General features: G+C 53.0%; 6 protein-coding genes across 6 annotated transcripts; 3 read left to right on the plus strand and 3 right to left on the minus strand.

Moving 5' to 3' along the window:
• The first annotated feature begins 159 nt into the window (after positions 1 to 159).
• Positions 160 to 2,328, plus strand: PV05_11864 (elongation factor 1-alpha). Its single transcript, XM_013455390.1, has 7 exons — positions 160 to 232; positions 285 to 406; positions 490 to 557; positions 613 to 671; positions 803 to 1,994; positions 2,045 to 2,066; positions 2,116 to 2,328. Exons 2-7 carry the CDS (start codon positions 402 to 404, stop codon positions 2,150 to 2,152), a joined length of 1,383 nt encoding a protein of 460 aa, XP_013310844.1. The 5' UTR covers positions 160 to 232; positions 285 to 401; the 3' UTR covers positions 2,153 to 2,328.
• Positions 2,329 to 2,797: 469 nt separating this feature from the next.
• PV05_11865 (uncharacterized protein) lies at positions 2,798 to 5,587 on the minus strand. The gene has a single exon (XM_013455391.1). It carries the CDS (start codon positions 5,368 to 5,370, stop codon positions 2,965 to 2,967), a length of 2,406 nt encoding a protein of 801 aa, XP_013310845.1. The 5' UTR covers positions 5,371 to 5,587; the 3' UTR covers positions 2,798 to 2,964.
• Positions 5,588 to 5,759: 172 nt separating this feature from the next.
• PV05_11866 (uncharacterized protein) lies at positions 5,760 to 7,189 on the plus strand. Its single transcript, XM_013455392.1, has 3 exons — positions 5,760 to 6,846; positions 6,904 to 6,930; positions 7,012 to 7,189. The coding sequence occupies exons 1-3, from the start codon at positions 6,010 to 6,012 to the stop codon at positions 7,039 to 7,041; spliced, it is 894 nt and encodes a 297-aa protein (XP_013310846.1). The 5' UTR covers positions 5,760 to 6,009; the 3' UTR covers positions 7,042 to 7,189.
• Positions 7,190 to 8,758: 1,569 nt separating this feature from the next.
• On the plus strand, positions 8,759 to 10,109 carry PV05_11867 (uncharacterized protein; the record flags this gene model as incomplete). The annotated part of the gene is made up of 3 exons (XM_013455393.1): positions 8,759 to 9,114; positions 9,180 to 9,320; positions 9,384 to 10,109. The coding sequence occupies 3 exons, from the start codon at positions 8,759 to 8,761 to the stop codon at positions 9,985 to 9,987; spliced, it is 1,101 nt and encodes a 366-aa protein (XP_013310847.1). The 3' UTR covers positions 9,988 to 10,109.
• Positions 10,110 to 10,815: 706 nt separating this feature from the next.
• PV05_11868 (uncharacterized protein) lies at positions 10,816 to 11,586 on the minus strand (the record flags this gene model as incomplete). Its single annotated transcript, XM_013455394.1, has 1 exon — positions 10,816 to 11,586. One exon carries the CDS (start codon positions 11,584 to 11,586, stop codon positions 10,816 to 10,818), a length of 771 nt encoding a protein of 256 aa, XP_013310848.1.
• A 1,163-nt stretch (positions 11,587 to 12,749) lies between these two features.
• On the minus strand, positions 12,750 to 15,360 carry PV05_11869 (uncharacterized protein). Its single transcript, XM_013455395.1, has 3 exons — positions 14,651 to 15,360; positions 13,975 to 14,586; positions 12,750 to 13,857 (listed from the first exon to the last, which is right to left on the minus strand). The coding sequence occupies exons 1-3, from the start codon at positions 15,142 to 15,144 to the stop codon at positions 12,924 to 12,926; spliced, it is 2,040 nt and encodes a 679-aa protein (XP_013310849.1). The 5' UTR covers positions 15,145 to 15,360; the 3' UTR covers positions 12,750 to 12,923.
• Positions 15,361 to 15,478: the final 118 nt, after the last annotated feature.

Consider the following 15,478-nt stretch of genomic DNA (forward strand, 5'->3'; position numbering starts at 1 on the left):
TCTAAAAGCAGACACAGAAGCTCATTCATAGTACTCGCCAATCACATCGTCTGGTCAGAGCATGGTGGGGGCTCAGGATCGCAGAGGCTGCCATAGTGACGGAGAACTGAAGTGGCCTTGACTCTTGAGTGATTCACAGCCCATTTCCCGCCAAGCCCTGTCTTTGGGCCGCAGCCTACAAAATCTTCGCACACTCCTCGACACCTCTTCTTTTCCCTCCTTTCGTCGCTCAGTGAGTTCTTCACCATCCCCCTACACTTTGGTCATCACTAATCATCACAAAGCACCTCTACGCAAGCCGTGGTATCTGAGCATCTCCTCGCGAATTCTTCTAGTATCTGCCACAGAGCTACAAGACTTCAAAAAGACAATCGCATCACAAATCAGAAACAACCGCCACCATGGGGTAAGAAATTTCACCTGCGCTGCGCAAAATCGTCCTTTCTTTGATATCAATGAGCATCTCTGACATGTCTTCTATCATTTTAGTAAGGAAAAGACTCATATCAACGTCGTCGTCATCGGACACGTCGACTCCGGCAAGTCCACCACCACCGGTAAGAGATGGATGGACATATCTGAGCAAGATCAAAACACTCACACACACATCAGGTCACTTGATCTACAAGTGCGGAGGTATCGACAAGCGTACCATCGAGAAGTTCGAGAAGGTAAGACTTCCTGACCTCTTTGACTCACTGTGGCCTTATCATCTTTTCCGCCAAAAATTTGTTTGGTGGGGGAGGGGCAACTGGTCGATCACGTGATGATGATGTAGACATGCTAACAATCCCATCAACAGGAAGCTGCTGAACTGGGCAAGGGCTCCTTCAAGTATGCCTGGGTTTTGGACAAGCTGAAGGCCGAACGTGAGCGTGGTATCACCATTGATATCGCCCTCTGGAAGTTCGAGACCCCGAAGTACTTCGTCACCGTCATTGACGCTCCTGGTCATCGTGACTTCATCAAGAACATGATCACTGGTACTTCCCAGGCTGACTGCGCCATTCTCATCATTGCTGCCGGTACTGGTGAATTCGAAGCCGGTATCTCCAAGGATGGTCAGACTCGTGAGCACGCTCTGCTCGCCTACACTCTAGGTGTCAAGCAGCTCATCGTCGCCATCAACAAGATGGACACCACCAAGTGGTCCGAGGAACGTTTCAACGAAATCATCAAGGAGACTTCCAACTTCATCAAGAAGGTCGGCTACAACCCCAAGTCCGTTCCTTTCGTCCCCATCTCCGGGTTCAACGGCGACAACATGATCGACGTCTCTGCCAACTGCCCTTGGTACAAGGGTTGGGAGAAGGAGACCAAGGCTGGCAAGGCCTCTGGCAAGACTCTGCTCGAAGCCATTGACGCCATCGACCCACCTTCCCGTCCCACCGACAAGCCTCTCCGTCTTCCCCTCCAGGATGTCTACAAGATCTCTGGTATCGGAACGGTGCCTGTCGGTCGTGTTGAGACTGGTATCATCAAGGCCGGTATGGTCGTCACCTTTGCCCCAGCCAACGTCACCACTGAAGTCAAGTCCGTCGAAATGCACCACGAACAGCTCGTCGAGGGTGTCCCAGGTGACAACGTCGGATTCAACGTCAAGAACGTCTCCGTCAAGGAGGTTCGTCGTGGAAACGTCTGCGGTGACTCCAAGAACGACCCACCCAAGGGTGCCGACTCCTTCAACGCCCAGGTCATCGTTCTTAACCACCCTGGTCAAGTTGGTGCTGGCTACGCTCCTGTCTTGGATTGCCACACCGCCCACATTGCCTGCAAGTTCTCCGAGCTCCTCGAGAAGATCGATCGTCGTACCGGAAAGTCCATTGAGAACAACCCCAAGTTCATCAAGTCCGGTGATGCTGCCATCGTCAAGATGGTTCCCAGCAAGCCTATGTGTGTTGAGGCCTTCACCGACTACCCTCCTCTCGGTCGTTTCGCCGTCCGTGACATGCGTCAAACAGTGGCGGTAGGAGTCATCAAGAGCGTTGCTAAGAGTTCTGTGAACCCCCCCCTTCTATGAGATATCATGCTAACAATCGCGTAGCTGACAAGGCCGGTGGCAAAGTGTAAGTGCTCTCCCCAATGTGTTGCGAACGTTACTAATGCCACAAACAGTACTAAAGCAGCCGTGAAAGCTGGATCCAAGAAATAGACTGAAGCATTGTTGGTGGGCTGAAAATCAATTTTCATGGCTTATCAGTGAAGTTTTCTCGCGAGTGGGAAAGGCACATGGGGAGATTCCAGCCTTATGTGTTCAACAGTGCTAGACAAATCTTGAGATCTGCAAGTTCTGCAGACGGGTAACCTCGGCAGATGACAATCAAGCTCAAGTCCAAGTTGCATCCCTGTTCAATTCAACACACTGCCATTGCCCCGCCCACAACATCGTGACACCCATTTCGCCTGTTCGTCCTAGATGCAGACGTGCATAGAATGGGCGTGGTCTAGTGCAGTAGCCAAATTCGACTGCGCATCAAGACAGGACAAGCCACCGATCGGTCAATGGAGCTTGGAAGTGTATCAATGATGATTGAAAAGGTTTTCATGGTTTTAGGGTCATGGCTAACCTGTGGATGTGAGATGTCCGGTGGTGCGCGGGTCTCCTCTTCGAGCGTCAAGGCGTATAAAATCTGATATAGTACGGTCTCATGGGCAAACCGTGTAATTTGGCGCCGGGTGCAATTCGACGACAAACAACAGCGACGACAGTTCATGTGGTAGGAGGGCCTCATGTTCAAGGTGAGCCCAACTGCTGTTTCGACGATTCAAAGCGCAGCTGTTTGGCACCCCGGTTAAGCGAGTTTCATTCCACGATTTTCCCATGAGACGGTAGTATATACCATGCCCACCCAGCCTCATCAACCTTCGATGAGTACTAACTAGACACGACCTTTCGAAAATACAACCCCAAGACATTTCGTGGCCGGGTCGAAGCATTTGCTTTTCTCTTTTTCTGCCACTCCTTTACCTGATGAACTCGACAGGCGTATCCATCGCGACGCCCCTCCTATCATACGAACTGCTCTGTGTCAAAGCAGCACAGAACTCTGCACAAATCCGACCCTCGGGCGTCTTCATGTGCACCCAGACTTCATGCTTGATCGCATCTTCGACGGTGTGCCCATACCGCTCTTTAAACACGGCCTTGACTTTCTGCAGGTGCTTCGGTTCCCAATGCATCCTGACCAGCCTGGAAATCAACAACTCCGTCCTCTCCTTGCCAGGAGCAGTCTCGCTGATGGCCTGGTGCAACAACAGCGCATCACGCATAGGTCTGTTCAGCGCGCCGTTGAGAATGTGCGCCAGCGTCTCACCCACCAGGTTGCGCGACTTGGAGATCATCTGCCGTGGGAAACTAACGCGATACGTCCGCTCGAATAGCCTGAGCACCTCACGTAAGTGCGCGTCGCTGCGAATGACGATGATCTTGATCATGTCGGATTCGCCGCCTGGAGAGTCCAGCGCTCGCGCCAGGTTCTGCACATCGTCACGCACGAGCTTGATATCGAGGGGCGATGACTCGGGCATGCGACGCTCCTCGAGCGCAAGGAGGATGGCCATGCGGAATTTGTCGGCCTTGAGTTCGGTGCGGATACACTTGTCCAGGTCGTCATTGTATTTCTTGTCCTTGAAACAATTCTTGATCTCGCGGATGTCGCTGTTCGAACGGCCCATGAGACTCTCAATCAGCAATTCGCGCCGTGACGCGCCTCCTTGGTACCATGAGTTCGCCCAGTATGCTTCGCTTTCCCACCGGCCCAGAGCGGTCGCGTAGCATGCTTTACCCAGATTACCCGGGATGCGCATCTTGATGTGTTTGGCGATATTGATCCCCTGGCCATTGACTTTGGCATGTTTCTTATACTCGCCGCGCAGCGCCAGGAGGTCATCTGTTGACAGAAAAGGAAGGATCTGAACGAGTGGCCTCGGATCAGGGGCGCTTCGTGTGCCGGCAAGTGCCGCGGCGATCCGTTCGGCATCGTCTGTAGGATCATAGAAAGATACCGACTTTTTCTTGCCAGTGCCACCTGTAGATAAGATGCTCACATTGGAGCTGGCGCGTTCCCGTCTGCCACCACCGGGCGTGATTTCGATCATGGTGTGCTCGCTAGGTGATTCGAGGCTGGACAGTCGTCGTGAGCGAACTTCTGTTGTGCCAAGGTTGACACTCTTTCTTTGGTCTTTGGTATATTTCTGTTTTTCCATCTCGAGCTTGCGGATCTTACGTTTGAGATCGGCATTTGGATCGTCGGAATCCCCATCCGTGTCCAAGTCTAGATCTGAAAGGTCCGAGTCGTCTTTGTGGTTTGCAAGGACCAATGCTGAAGGCATAGGCGAAATCGATTGGTATGTGCCCTTATACGCCTCTAGCAATGGTGATGCTGGTGGCTTACCGCCAGCACCATGCGCGGCCAGTCCTGCAACTCCTAATGTAGCGGCGCCCCCGACGGCCAAAGCAGACATCCTTTTGGTCACATTGTCCCGTGAAGGACCGTACTTATCGTCGTGGTATCTTTTGTCGCTGGGCTCGCGGGTCTCGTATCTGTCCTGGTAGTATTTCTTCTCTTTGAGCTCGCGTGCCTCATACCCATCGTCCCGATACTTTTTCTCGTATTTATCGCTTCTGTAGTCATCGTCTCTTCGCTTGCTGTCTGACGGTCGAGACCGCTCATACTCCGGCTTTCTCTCTGTAAACTGGCTTGGCTGTGCATATTTGTATTGTTCAACTTCTGCATATCGCTGGCCATTCGAGGCAGTTCGCTGGTTAGGAGGAGAAGGAGCACGTCCAGCAGCTGCATAGCGCGAATCTGTGCTGTTGTAACTCGAATGACGGACTTCCCGAGGTCGTGCCTCAGCATAGTCGGCATGTGGTTCTCGCTTGCTGGAACGTCGCCGGTAATCATCGCTCTCGCTCTCGTCAGAATCATCGTATTTCTTCTTGCTTGGTCTGTCCCGCTCTCTGCGCCTGTCAGAGTCGCTGTCTGATTTCTTCTTGGATCGCGAGTATCCTCTGTCGTCGTCCGAGACTGAGATGTCCCGGTTGCGGTATTCTTGTGTAGACCTGGACGATCGGTATCTGCCCTCCTCTTCCCTGTCATCGACGTATCTCTGGGAGCTTGTACGCCTGCGCCGGTCGTCTTCCTCCTCTGATTCGTAGTACTTCTTGCCCGATCTCTTCTCTTTGTACCTGCGGTCCTCCTCGTCCTCCTCCGGTTCTACATATTTCTTGCTCGACCTTTTGCTGTATTCGCTTCTGTCATCCGACCCGCGGTTGTCGCGTGAGTGCGATCTCGACCTATCCCTGTCTCTCCCACCCGGGGATTTTGATCTGGATCGACGCTGGTCGCGAACTTCTAGCATTGACGACATTTGGCATGCTCATAAGACCTGTTCTTGCTAGCACTTACGAATTTTCCCGTGTCGAAGGAGCAGAAAAGGGGAGATCATCAGGTACAAATCTCAGCTGCGCCCGGTCTCGATAAATTGGTCTGCAGTGGCTGGCCTGCTACGCCTGCTCACCCTTCAGCTGAAACATCACATTGGCTGGTTGGTGTGAACCGCCCCCAAACTTAGCTGTGGACATTGCATTAGGGCTGCAGATACGGAACTCAAGCGGGCAAATTGGAGGATAGACGCGCCTGTTCCCAGGTCCCTCGTGGGCCATGGTGACCATGACCCTTTGGGCATCCCCGCAACCAAAAGAACTGCCCACCGGTGCCAACCAGCAGCCAGCTGAACATTTGTCTCTACAAGTCACGTACGAAGCTACGTACAGCCACCATTTCAAGCTTTCATCGGCCTGACAAGGCCCGATTGGATACGCTACAGAGGTGTCACAAGCACAACTTGCCTCCTCGCGGCACAACAGTCCGCGGGGTGCAATGATTCTTCTCAATATCCGGCTATGATTCTCGTGAACCGGAGTAGCAGCAAACACTCAGGTAGGTAGGTCGCTTCTCGGTTATCTCAAATCTCGACTTCATCCTGTGGCTTCACAGATCTGTCAGGATGCTGCTTGGCTCATCCTTCCGCCCTGTGCTTTCGCGCTCGCTCGGACGACACAACCTCGCTAGTTTGAGGACAACCCGCCCTTTGCGAACACTGCCCTCGTTCTCCCTTGAGAACAAAACTTGCGTGGTCACTGGCTCGGCACGAGGCCTGGGAAAGGAATTTCTGACAGCATTTGCCCTTTCCGGCGCACGGGGAGCTTGCATCGATCTCTCTCAGAAGGACTGTGAAGCATCCATCTCATCAGTAGCATCCCTAGTCAAAGAGGCATATCCCAACGAGCCGGTCCCCGAACTGCGAGCATACGCTTGCAACGCAACGATCGAAAACGACGTGACGACGACATGGGCCCGGATCGTGCAGGATTTTGGCAAAGTCGACGTGCTAGTGACTGCAGCGGGCATCGTGGACAACGTCGAGGCCGAGAACTACGAATTTGCCCGCTGGCGGAAGATGATGGACATCAACGTCGATGGGAGCTGGTTGTTTGCAAGGGAAGCCGGAAAACATATGCTGCAGCACAATATTCACGGCTCGATCATACTCATCGCGAGTATGTCGGCGACGATTTGTGTTCGACCGCAAAAGCAAGCCGCCTACAATGCTTCGAAAGGTGCCATCCAGATGTTGACGAAGAGTCTGGCCACGGAGTGGGGACCTAGAGGGATCAGAGTGAACAGTTTGAGTCCTGGCTATATGAGGACAGATCTTATCAAAGGCTTGTTGGAGCACGAGGGCAAGGAACTGGTCGGGTCATGGGAGAAGGATATTCCAATGGGAAGGATGGCGGAACCACACGAGCTGAGGGGGACGATTGTTTGGATGGCAAGTGACGCAGTAAGTTCGCATCATCCAGAAAGCCCTGTGCCAGAGAGTTCTCCTAACGATTCACAGAGCAGCTATCTCAATGGATCGGACGTGGTAAGTCATTCGAGTCGCAGAGCTAGACCTTGTCACTGGCTTTCTGGATTTGAAGACACTGCTGACACTGGTGTTTCACAGATAGTAGATGGAGGATATACTTGCTGGTAAACGAGCTGACGATACTAAGAGCGGCGAAATATGTGGGAGCACCCTTAGTGTGCATACCATGCAGAGCAGAAGCATTCTGTAGCGTTGCTCATTCTACGTCGTTTTCAAAGCTTTACTCGCTTGCCGTCCCGTCACCCACCCGTCGTTTCAGGCGCTCGTTCAGGCGCGATTCAGAAATCATCTGCCTCGTCGTTCTTGACGTACTCCTAGTACTTGGTCGTCTGGCCTCCTGGTGCCGAACGCCAGAGGCCAGGCCCACAACCATTGCTGATGTCTGCCCAGAGGTCGAGGCTTGCTGATATCGGTATTGGCGTTGTTCCTAGTCACGAAGCCCGTGAGGGTCTGCTGACCACCTTGCATCACAACTCTAGCTAGCCAGATGGGGGCGGAGGTATCCAGCAAGGCCAGGAAGCTATATGACCAAGTTGTTGGTGGTTGGTTCCGCACAGATATAAACGTAAGGTGGGATCCACCGACCAGAGCCTCCCCTATTCTTATAGATAAATCCTGTAACCTAGTACTAGGGTGCTATTCGACGTTAAAGCGGTAACTAGGACAGTTTATATGGTAGGAGGACTTCCGGTTGAATGCGAGGCCTACTCGTATTCCGCCGGCCCCCAGATCTACCTGCCCGTGGGCTAAATTCGACTCCATGCCGCATCTTAGCCCGATGCTTCCAAAATGCTTGTACCATATTCAGTTCTGCCCCTGGCACCTAGCCTGGCGGGAATTCCAACATCCCACAACGCCTCCGCCGGACATGACCCATCGGTCCAGCCTACCTCACACCGGTCAGCTGGGATAGCCATACGATCCATTGCGAAGAACCGAATGTCACTTTGTACGGTACAATCTGATATCCTTGTCTATCTCCTCCATGTCCGACAAATCTGCGCGTCACCAAGGCACGAGACGACGCCAGTAAATTGGCAGCCATGCTGACCTGCACGTATCCAAGGATTCGACCGAAAACCTCCCGGCCTACGCGGTGCTGCCGCTTGCATGGGGAACGGATGACGGTTGAGGTCACATTCAACGATGTCTGTAGTAGATCTGGCACGAGCCAGACTCGTCACTCTAAGATTCAATTCTGGTGGGCAACACTGCGCACCTTAATGAGAATCTCATGCTTGTTGGCGGTGGGCACGGGTTCTTGAAAAGATCAGGCCATCACACCCGGTCTGCGAGGTCAGACGGTAGACGGTCTGCAACGACATCCGGGCCAATGTCACGTTTAAGGGATGCTGGGTCAATCGTTGCTCCCATGTCCTTGACAGGCTTTTCAATGAAGTCAGAGCGTGTCCGATCAACAAACAGTATCATCCTGCGTGCCGATGCTTACCCTGGGACGAACCAGATGCCCATCAGAGAGCCGAGGAACAGGGAACTATTTTTGGTTCCCCCATGGCCCGGAATATGTTTGTTTCGTCCGGTCGGAGCATTTGGCTCATCCGTCGGCCCGGGATTACCTCTGTATCGATTACTGTGGACCAAGCGACACTCAGACATGAGACTCGACATCGTCCCCCTGGGTCGTTCAGCTATATTGATATCGAGCTGCGAGGTTACTGACTTTGCGGGCCGCTGAATTCTACGAAGAAAAGTGTGGGCAGTATTAATATTCTAACCCTCTTTGAGTCAGGCAAGCATCACTCAAACCCACCCCGGTTGTTGGTAGCCTCGTCGCACGACGACAATTCACAAGTGGAATCACGACATGGCCTCAAACGCACACAACCTCTTCAACGCGCCGCCCGGTGCCGTGGCCAGGGTTCGCATCATCGACTGCACCTCGAGGATCATCAGGCTACCGGTCAGCTTTTTGATGCAACCACCTCTACACGGCATGCAGTACATGCCCGATATCCCTACGTGGTCCTTTCTCATTGAGAGCCCAACGGGCAAGAGGGCCTTGTTCGATCTGGGGGTGCCACCTAACTTTCTCGACCTTTCGCCCGTCAATCAGTCCCAGCTGAGAAATCCGGCCTGGGAGATTCATTCCGAGAAACATGTGGCGGACATTCTTAAGGAAAGCCAAATTGACCCTGCTTCGATCAATTCCATCATTTGGAGGTCAGTGCTGTGTCTTTCCAGGCCTCTTGGCATCCGAGGGTTCCAAACTGATTCCCTCATCCTAGTCACTGGCATTTCGACCATATTGGAGATCCCTCGACCTTTCCCGGCACAACGGAGCTGGTTGTCGGTCCTGGGTTCAAGGAGAAGTTCTATCCCGGGTACCCGGCTATCAAAGATGCTCCTGTACGGGAAAGTGATTTTGCGTGGGTGTACTCCTTCCTTACTTGGCTGTACCCCAGGCGGACTGATACCGGTTCATGATACAGGGGCCGGAAGACTAGAGAAATCACCTTCGATGACGGTCCTCGGCTTCAGATCGGTCAGTTCAGGGCCTTGGACTTTTTCGGGGACGGGTCCTTCTATGTTCTCGATGCTCCAGGTCACACGGTCGGACACCTTGCCGGGCTGGTGCGGACGACCTCGAATCCAGATACCTTTATCTTCTGCGGCGGCGACCTCTGTCACAACGGGGGCGAGATCCGTCCGTCCAAGCACATTCGTTTACCCAAGGAGATCCACATCGAGCTTCCGGATCAAGTGGCGCCGTGGCTCTGCCCTGGTTCGGAGCTCGAGCGACTCAACCAAAATCGCTCCCGCGCAGCAGACGACCCCTTCTTCATCCCGAACCCGGACTTTTGTTTCGATGCGGAAGAGACTATGAAAACGATCCTCAAGGCGCAGGATGCCGACGCAGACGACAACGTCCTGTTCATCTATGCCCATTCCAAGGCAGTCGAGTACTATGCGGACCTCTTCCCGCTCAAGGCCAATGATTGGAAGATGAAGGGTTGGAAGGGCAAGATGTTTTGGGACTTTGTTCGAGATTTCAAGTCGACGCTCGATGTGCACAAGGCTCTCGCATCGGCATGACAATTGTCCCTTGCTCGTGAGGGGGCTCTGCAGATCGTATAGAGATAGTGGTTGGGTTAGAGTATATTGGTCGTTTACGCCGTGACTTGGAACGGCTTTTGGGTCTACTGGCGGAGTTCAATCTGAATTACTTCAACTTGACCGACATGTGGGTGGCTATGCCTACTACATTCTGAGATCTGTCGAGAAACTGGGCCAGCGCGTGAACTATGAAAGACAGATGGCGGCACTTGTCCTGCTGAGCATGGCCTTTCAGGCGGGCATTGTCTGGTGAATTCTTCTTGAGAAAGTTGAATACTCCTCCGGCGTAATCTCCAAGTCGCGCCTTTGCCTTCATCTCACCGAGTTCCTGCGTAACCGAGGCCAACTCGGCTCAAAGTCTAGCAATCTTAGCTTGAGCGTCCATATTTGGCGGCGTCTGGAAGCCTGAAGGGTGGCCAGGCATATGAGGCAGAGCGAGAATTCCATATTCGAGAAGAGGATCTGGTGTCTGTTCCATGGTGCGGACATGCTCTTGGGCGTGGAGAGGTCTGGAATGGAGGGTTGCGCAGTCAGAAGGATGATGGCCGTACAATTTGAGGAGTGACAGCATGCAATTGCGGTGCTCCGTCTTCCTTCCACGCATTCTTCACTTGGCGCGTACTATATAGTAGGATTCCGGTGTCAAGCCATCTTGTGACGGTCTAGGGAGAATGGCCAGTAGTCATTCTCATGGGACAAATCAACCCTGTCACCCACTGGCAGAGCCGGTATACCATCCAACGACAAGACCAGTCCCACGGTCTGTGAAGAGATCGAAATAACAGCCCGCGTCGTTTCAGGCGCGGTTCAGAAATCATCTGGCCTTGTCGTTCTTGACGTACTCCTACGAGTAGTACTTGGACGTGAGGCCTTCCGGTTCCAATACCAGAGACCAGGCCGACGACCATTGCCGACGTCTGCTAGAGGTGAGGGCTTGTTGTCATGGGTCGCGTTGTTGCTACTGACGAAGCTGTCGAGGGTTTGCTGACCCCCTTGCATCAAAAGCTGTTGCTTCTTCTTCTTCTTGACTTCTCCGGTCTTCTTCTTGAACTTTTCCTTTTCGTCCCAATCAGGATCTGCTGCGTTTTCTCGCTTTGTAGTCCGCGTCCGTTGTTTGGCTATCCTGCTGCTTCTTCTTGTCTCTGGCTTTCCTTTTAGCCTTTCTTTTTCGTCGAAATCAGGATCTGCTGCCCGCTTTCTCTCTTTGAAGTCGTTTCTGTAAGCTCGATCTTGTTCTCTGAACTTTGGATCTTCGGCTCTTTTCTTCGTGCGATATCGATCAGTGTTCGCAGCCTGTCTGGCCATACGAGTCTCTTTCTCTTGAACTGTTTCTGTGGCCTTTCTTTGCTCGATGTATGCATGGTTGTATAGGCTCTGCGATACATCATAGGTCGACCTTGTCCTGGGATCAAGGTTATCACGAAGCTGGGCACGTCGGGCTGCACGTTGAATATTGCCAGCCTTGATAGCTGCTTTTCCCTCAATGTTTGTCTCAAGACGGCCTCGTGATTCGCGCATACGAAGTGCATCGATACGCTTGCGCTCGAGCGTTTGCTCAGGCGTTTCAGTCGCTAACATGTTGAGACACCAGTGGCGGTGGTAAGTTTGATGGTAGACAGCAGCATGAGCCGTAGAAATTGCAGTATGCACGCCCTCTTCCAAGGCAGAATGAGATCAGGTACCTAGCCACTCCACCTGGTGAAAGGGGCAGGTCTGTTTCAATGCGGTCTCGACTTTCGATCGGTAAACATGGAAGTACGACGTATACTGCAGTCTGTTAGTTAGCCCAAGGCATACCGCAACTGGAGATGGATCAACGGACCATGGCCGCCCGCATATAACACAGGACAGTCTTATCGTGTACTTCTTGTTCGGAAGCGTCCTCAGAAAGACCCGCAGTCATTGTGGTGACCCAATGGCTCTTGCGTTTCACATTGGGATCGACCATGACTTGATAAATGTAAGCTGTCAATCGGGAAGTGATATTTGCTTGGCGTAAATGCTCAAGAGGACAAGATTTGGAATCTCGTCTCTTCAGTAGAGTTACCGTGGCATTGACGATTCCGCGGGTTGCTGAACAGTCTGTAAGCACCATGACTGGATGCTGATTGCTCTGGAACATCATCCGGGTGCGTCTGCACGCCCAGACTAACCCAGCAACTTCGCCACAGTGGGCAAGACATTGGCGATAGATGGAATGACCGTTGGTGATTTTGTCGATGGCAACACGAAGTCCAGTTGCTCGTTGATAGAAATCGAAGGAACTCAGGAGATGCAACGTGTGAGGTATATATATATCTGCATAGAAGGCGCGGTCGTCTCGCACTCTTCATGATAGAATGGCACCTACCGAAAGGTCGAACGTGCCTTCCACCTAGGCTTTATGCATTCTGGGTCAGGGTTTCAAGCGTCCTTGCCGCTTCGTGAGTCACGAAAAAGACACATTGAAGAAGATGTTTCGGGGCGTCTCAGTTTCCCTGAAACAGGTACTCACACCCTGCACCACACGAAGGTGCCTCCCTGCGTAGGGCAACTAGTAGCTTGCTTCACTACGAAGAAGAGCATGGCCTACTACGCCAGTCGCGGTGTGCGCTGCTTGATAGACGTCGAAGTCTGTGACTACCTTGAAACCGTACTAGTATGCTGAATTCACCAAAGAGGCGAACCTCGTGAATGTACGATGTGTGAGTCGCAGGATGAAGAGGAGGGGTGGAGGTCAAAAGGTAGCATGGACGGTACCATCTTGAACACAAGACTTTGGCCCAGAAAGCCAAAAATCCGGATTGGCCTATCTCAACCTTTTACCCAAACACTTGATATCCACGAATACTCCCGCTTCGATAGCATTCAGTAACTCAAACACAGGTGCCAATACCAACAGTGACGGCGATGGCGATGGCGATGGCGATGATCGATCAAGGGGATTTGCTTGCAGTCCCAGTATCGCCTTCGCCATGACCAGCAGGAGAGCCAGAGACGCGCAAAGTCGTCCACTCGCCTAGTAATCGATCAACCGCATCGCCGCCACCATTACCACCACCGCCGCCATTGCCAGAATTCTTTAGTATGGACGGCACCTCATACTCTGCGGCTTTTCCCTTTCCCTTTCCTTTGCCCTTCTTGTCTACCACCACCATTCCAGTCGGCAACTCGTCTTTCTCTGCCTGCTTTCCGGTGTTGTCACGACTTCCTTCATTGTCTCTTACAGAGCTCGGCGATGACATTTCTCTCTTGCCCTCGGCGACGGCAGCCTGGATGCTGGCGTTGAGGATATCCTTCATACGGGCGTCTTGCTCGACGCTCCAATCATTGTCGTCGTTCTTGGCCGGACCCTCGCCATTTTGATTTTGATTTTGAGTTCGATATTGATCTTGCACAGCAACAGCAGCGTGCTGCACTTGGTCTTGGTCTTGGTGGGCATCATCCAGAGTTGTGACTGCAGTCGTGGCTGTGGCTGTATCCGGCTCAACACGCACTTCTGGAACCTGACCATGGCCGTGGACACTGCCGCTCTCAACTGCTTCCGGCAGGATCAACGGTCGCAACGTTTCGTGATGGGCCTGGACGGGGTTCATTTCTATATCGCCAGTTCTGAGCGACGGATCGGGTCGGCGCCCAGGGAGGAGTGATTCTGGCAGAGCGGCGCGGAACGCTTCTGCCAAGGTCGGCCCGTCGGATTCAGGGCTCTCATCACCATCGGAGAGCGGCGCGTATGCGGTGTGGTATCCATATCCCATGCCGGAATTTTGACCGTACGGGGTATTCTGGTCAAGATTGTGGCTGAGTACGTTGCCTGCATCTTCGGTGACCTGTTCTGTGGCGAGGAAGAGGCCGGTATTGTCGAGGGTCCTGGGAAACCACCAAAGTCAGTCAGCTTCTATGGCGGATTGTTGTTGTTGTTGTCGTAGTGGGGGTGGGAGGGAGAAAATATCATTACTGTAGCATACGGAGGAAGAGTTGACTTACTGCTGAATCGAGCTCACTGCAGAGTAGGGAGACGGCATGGAATTCCAGAGCGTAGAGTACCACGTGTTCGATCTGCTTAGGCCGTTGGTGTTCCCGCGGGTGCTGTTGGTCCTTGACTGCAAGGAGTCCTGTCGACGACGCGTTTGCTTTTGCAGTATCGAGACTGTTATGCGCGGGGTTGGGGACTGCTGCGCATTTGCAGGAAGTCTGGTCTCCCTGTCGAGCTCGATGCGGACTGCGATGCCGGAGGAGTGGTGCAGCACAGAACTTGACTGTTCGACTTTGACCAGGGCGTTTTCAATGCGATCCAGACAGGCTTGAATTGTCGAGGCTGCTTTTGCCCTGGGACTGCTAGCCTCGACATGGGAGTCGTCCGAGTCAGGCGCCTTGATCATGGACAGTCTAAGACTCGCGCTTCCATTACCTTTTTCCGATGAGGTAGGGCGTGATCGATCCGGGCTCGGGCCGTCTTCTGGAATACCGTCGTGATCCTGATCATCGAGCTTTTTGACCAGGGTTTCGTAAGTCCTCGTTGCTTCCTGGTTGGCTCGGACGAGGTTGTCGATAAGCAATTTCTGATAGCCATCGTCTTCAGTGGTGGTGTCGTGCTTCCTGTGCTTTTTGTCAGATCATATTTGGATTTTCTCGGTAACGGTTCCAAGAAAGCAAGCCTTACTCGGTTTTCAGGTCTCGAGCATAACTCAGCACGTTCAGCAGGAGTACCAGCGTGCTCTTCAACCGCTCCAAATTCGCTCCGAGAAGTTCCATCTTGGGCTGCAAGAAAGGATACTTCATCCGCTCCAGGGGCGACAAGGCGGGCACTTTTCCGTTCTTCACGCCTCGCTCCGCAGCACTTTGCATGGCTTTCCCAATTGTTGCGTTGATTTCGCGGAAGACGCTCTCGCATTCCCGGGCCACGTCTCGCGCTGTGCCTGTCGCCGAGCTCGAGTACAACTGACCTTCATCATCGCCATCGTCATCATCATCCTGATCGAGCTTGACACCAAGCTCGTGGAGGACCGATGCCGTCAGTGAGACGTTGTTCGCGATGCTTTTGATTTCTGTCTGCGCGGTGGTGACGGTTTCGGAGAAATTGTGCAGTGTCACAGAGAGCCTGATGCCGGCTCTGGCGGTGCCGATAATCGTTCCAGCCAAACCCTCGTCTGCCATGTCGCTGCAGTACCGTAGAAGATCTTGTAAAGACCAGGCCAGAACAGGCTCAAATCACTTCATGATAAATGACCCGACAGGAAAAGGTTTCGATATGAAGACGACTTCTAAAATGTTGTCGACCTCAAAGATGGTTGATGGTCAGAATTTCCTGGACGTTTCACGGGGAGCGAAAGGAGCTGAGGTTGGATTGGCGTGGCTGGCCTAAAAGCTGACACAGCCTTGGGAGGCTTGGTCCTGCTCGTAATGGGTCCCCATCATGTCCCTATTTTTAGGAGGGGACGTGGAGGAAGCCTCACTGGGACTGGGAATTGCGCGGCGGCCCGCAGCCTTG

This window comes from Exophiala xenobiotica (assembly GCF_000835505.1).
Source record: "Exophiala xenobiotica strain CBS 118157 unplaced genomic scaffold supercont1.7, whole genome shotgun sequence".
Taxonomy (NCBI): domain Eukaryota; kingdom Fungi; phylum Ascomycota; class Eurotiomycetes; order Chaetothyriales; family Herpotrichiellaceae; genus Exophiala; species Exophiala xenobiotica.

What these genes read in the sequence shown, in the direction of transcription:
- PV05_11864 (XM_013455390.1), top strand. An exon ending in CCATCGAGAAGTTCGAGAAG is followed by an intron (nt 672 to 802) that starts GTAAGACTTCCT and finishes TCCCATCAACAG; the next exon opens with GAAGCTGCTGAACTGGGCAA. An exon ending in CATCAAGAGCGTTGCTAAGA is followed by an intron (nt 1,995 to 2,044) that starts GTTCTGTGAACC and finishes ACAATCGCGTAG; the next exon opens with CTGACAAGGCCGGTGGCAAA.
- PV05_11865 (XM_013455391.1), bottom strand. Translation starts at nt 5,370, where the DNA reads ATGTCGTCAATGCTAGAAGTTCGCGACCAGCGTCGATCCAGATCAAAA.
- PV05_11866 (XM_013455392.1), top strand. Translation starts at nt 6,010, where the DNA reads ATGCTGCTTGGCTCATCCTTCCGCCCTGTGCTTTCGCGCTCGCTCGGA. An exon ending in TTTGGATGGCAAGTGACGCA is followed by an intron (nt 6,847 to 6,903) that starts GTAAGTTCGCAT and finishes AACGATTCACAG; the next exon opens with AGCAGCTATCTCAATGGATC. An exon ending in ATCTCAATGGATCGGACGTG is followed by an intron (nt 6,931 to 7,011) that starts GTAAGTCATTCG and finishes GGTGTTTCACAG; the next exon opens with ATAGTAGATGGAGGATATAC.
- PV05_11869 (XM_013455395.1), bottom strand. Translation starts at nt 15,144, where the DNA reads ATGGCAGACGAGGGTTTGGCTGGAACGATTATCGGCACCGCCAGAGCC. An exon ending in GCTCGAGACCTGAAAACCGA is followed by an intron (nt 14,587 to 14,650) that starts GTAAGGCTTGCT and finishes CAAAAAGCACAG; the next exon opens with GAAGCACGACACCACCACTG. An exon ending in GCAGTGAGCTCGATTCAGCA is followed by an intron (nt 13,858 to 13,974) that starts GTAAGTCAACTC and finishes GTGGTTTCCCAG; the next exon opens with GACCCTCGACAATACCGGCC.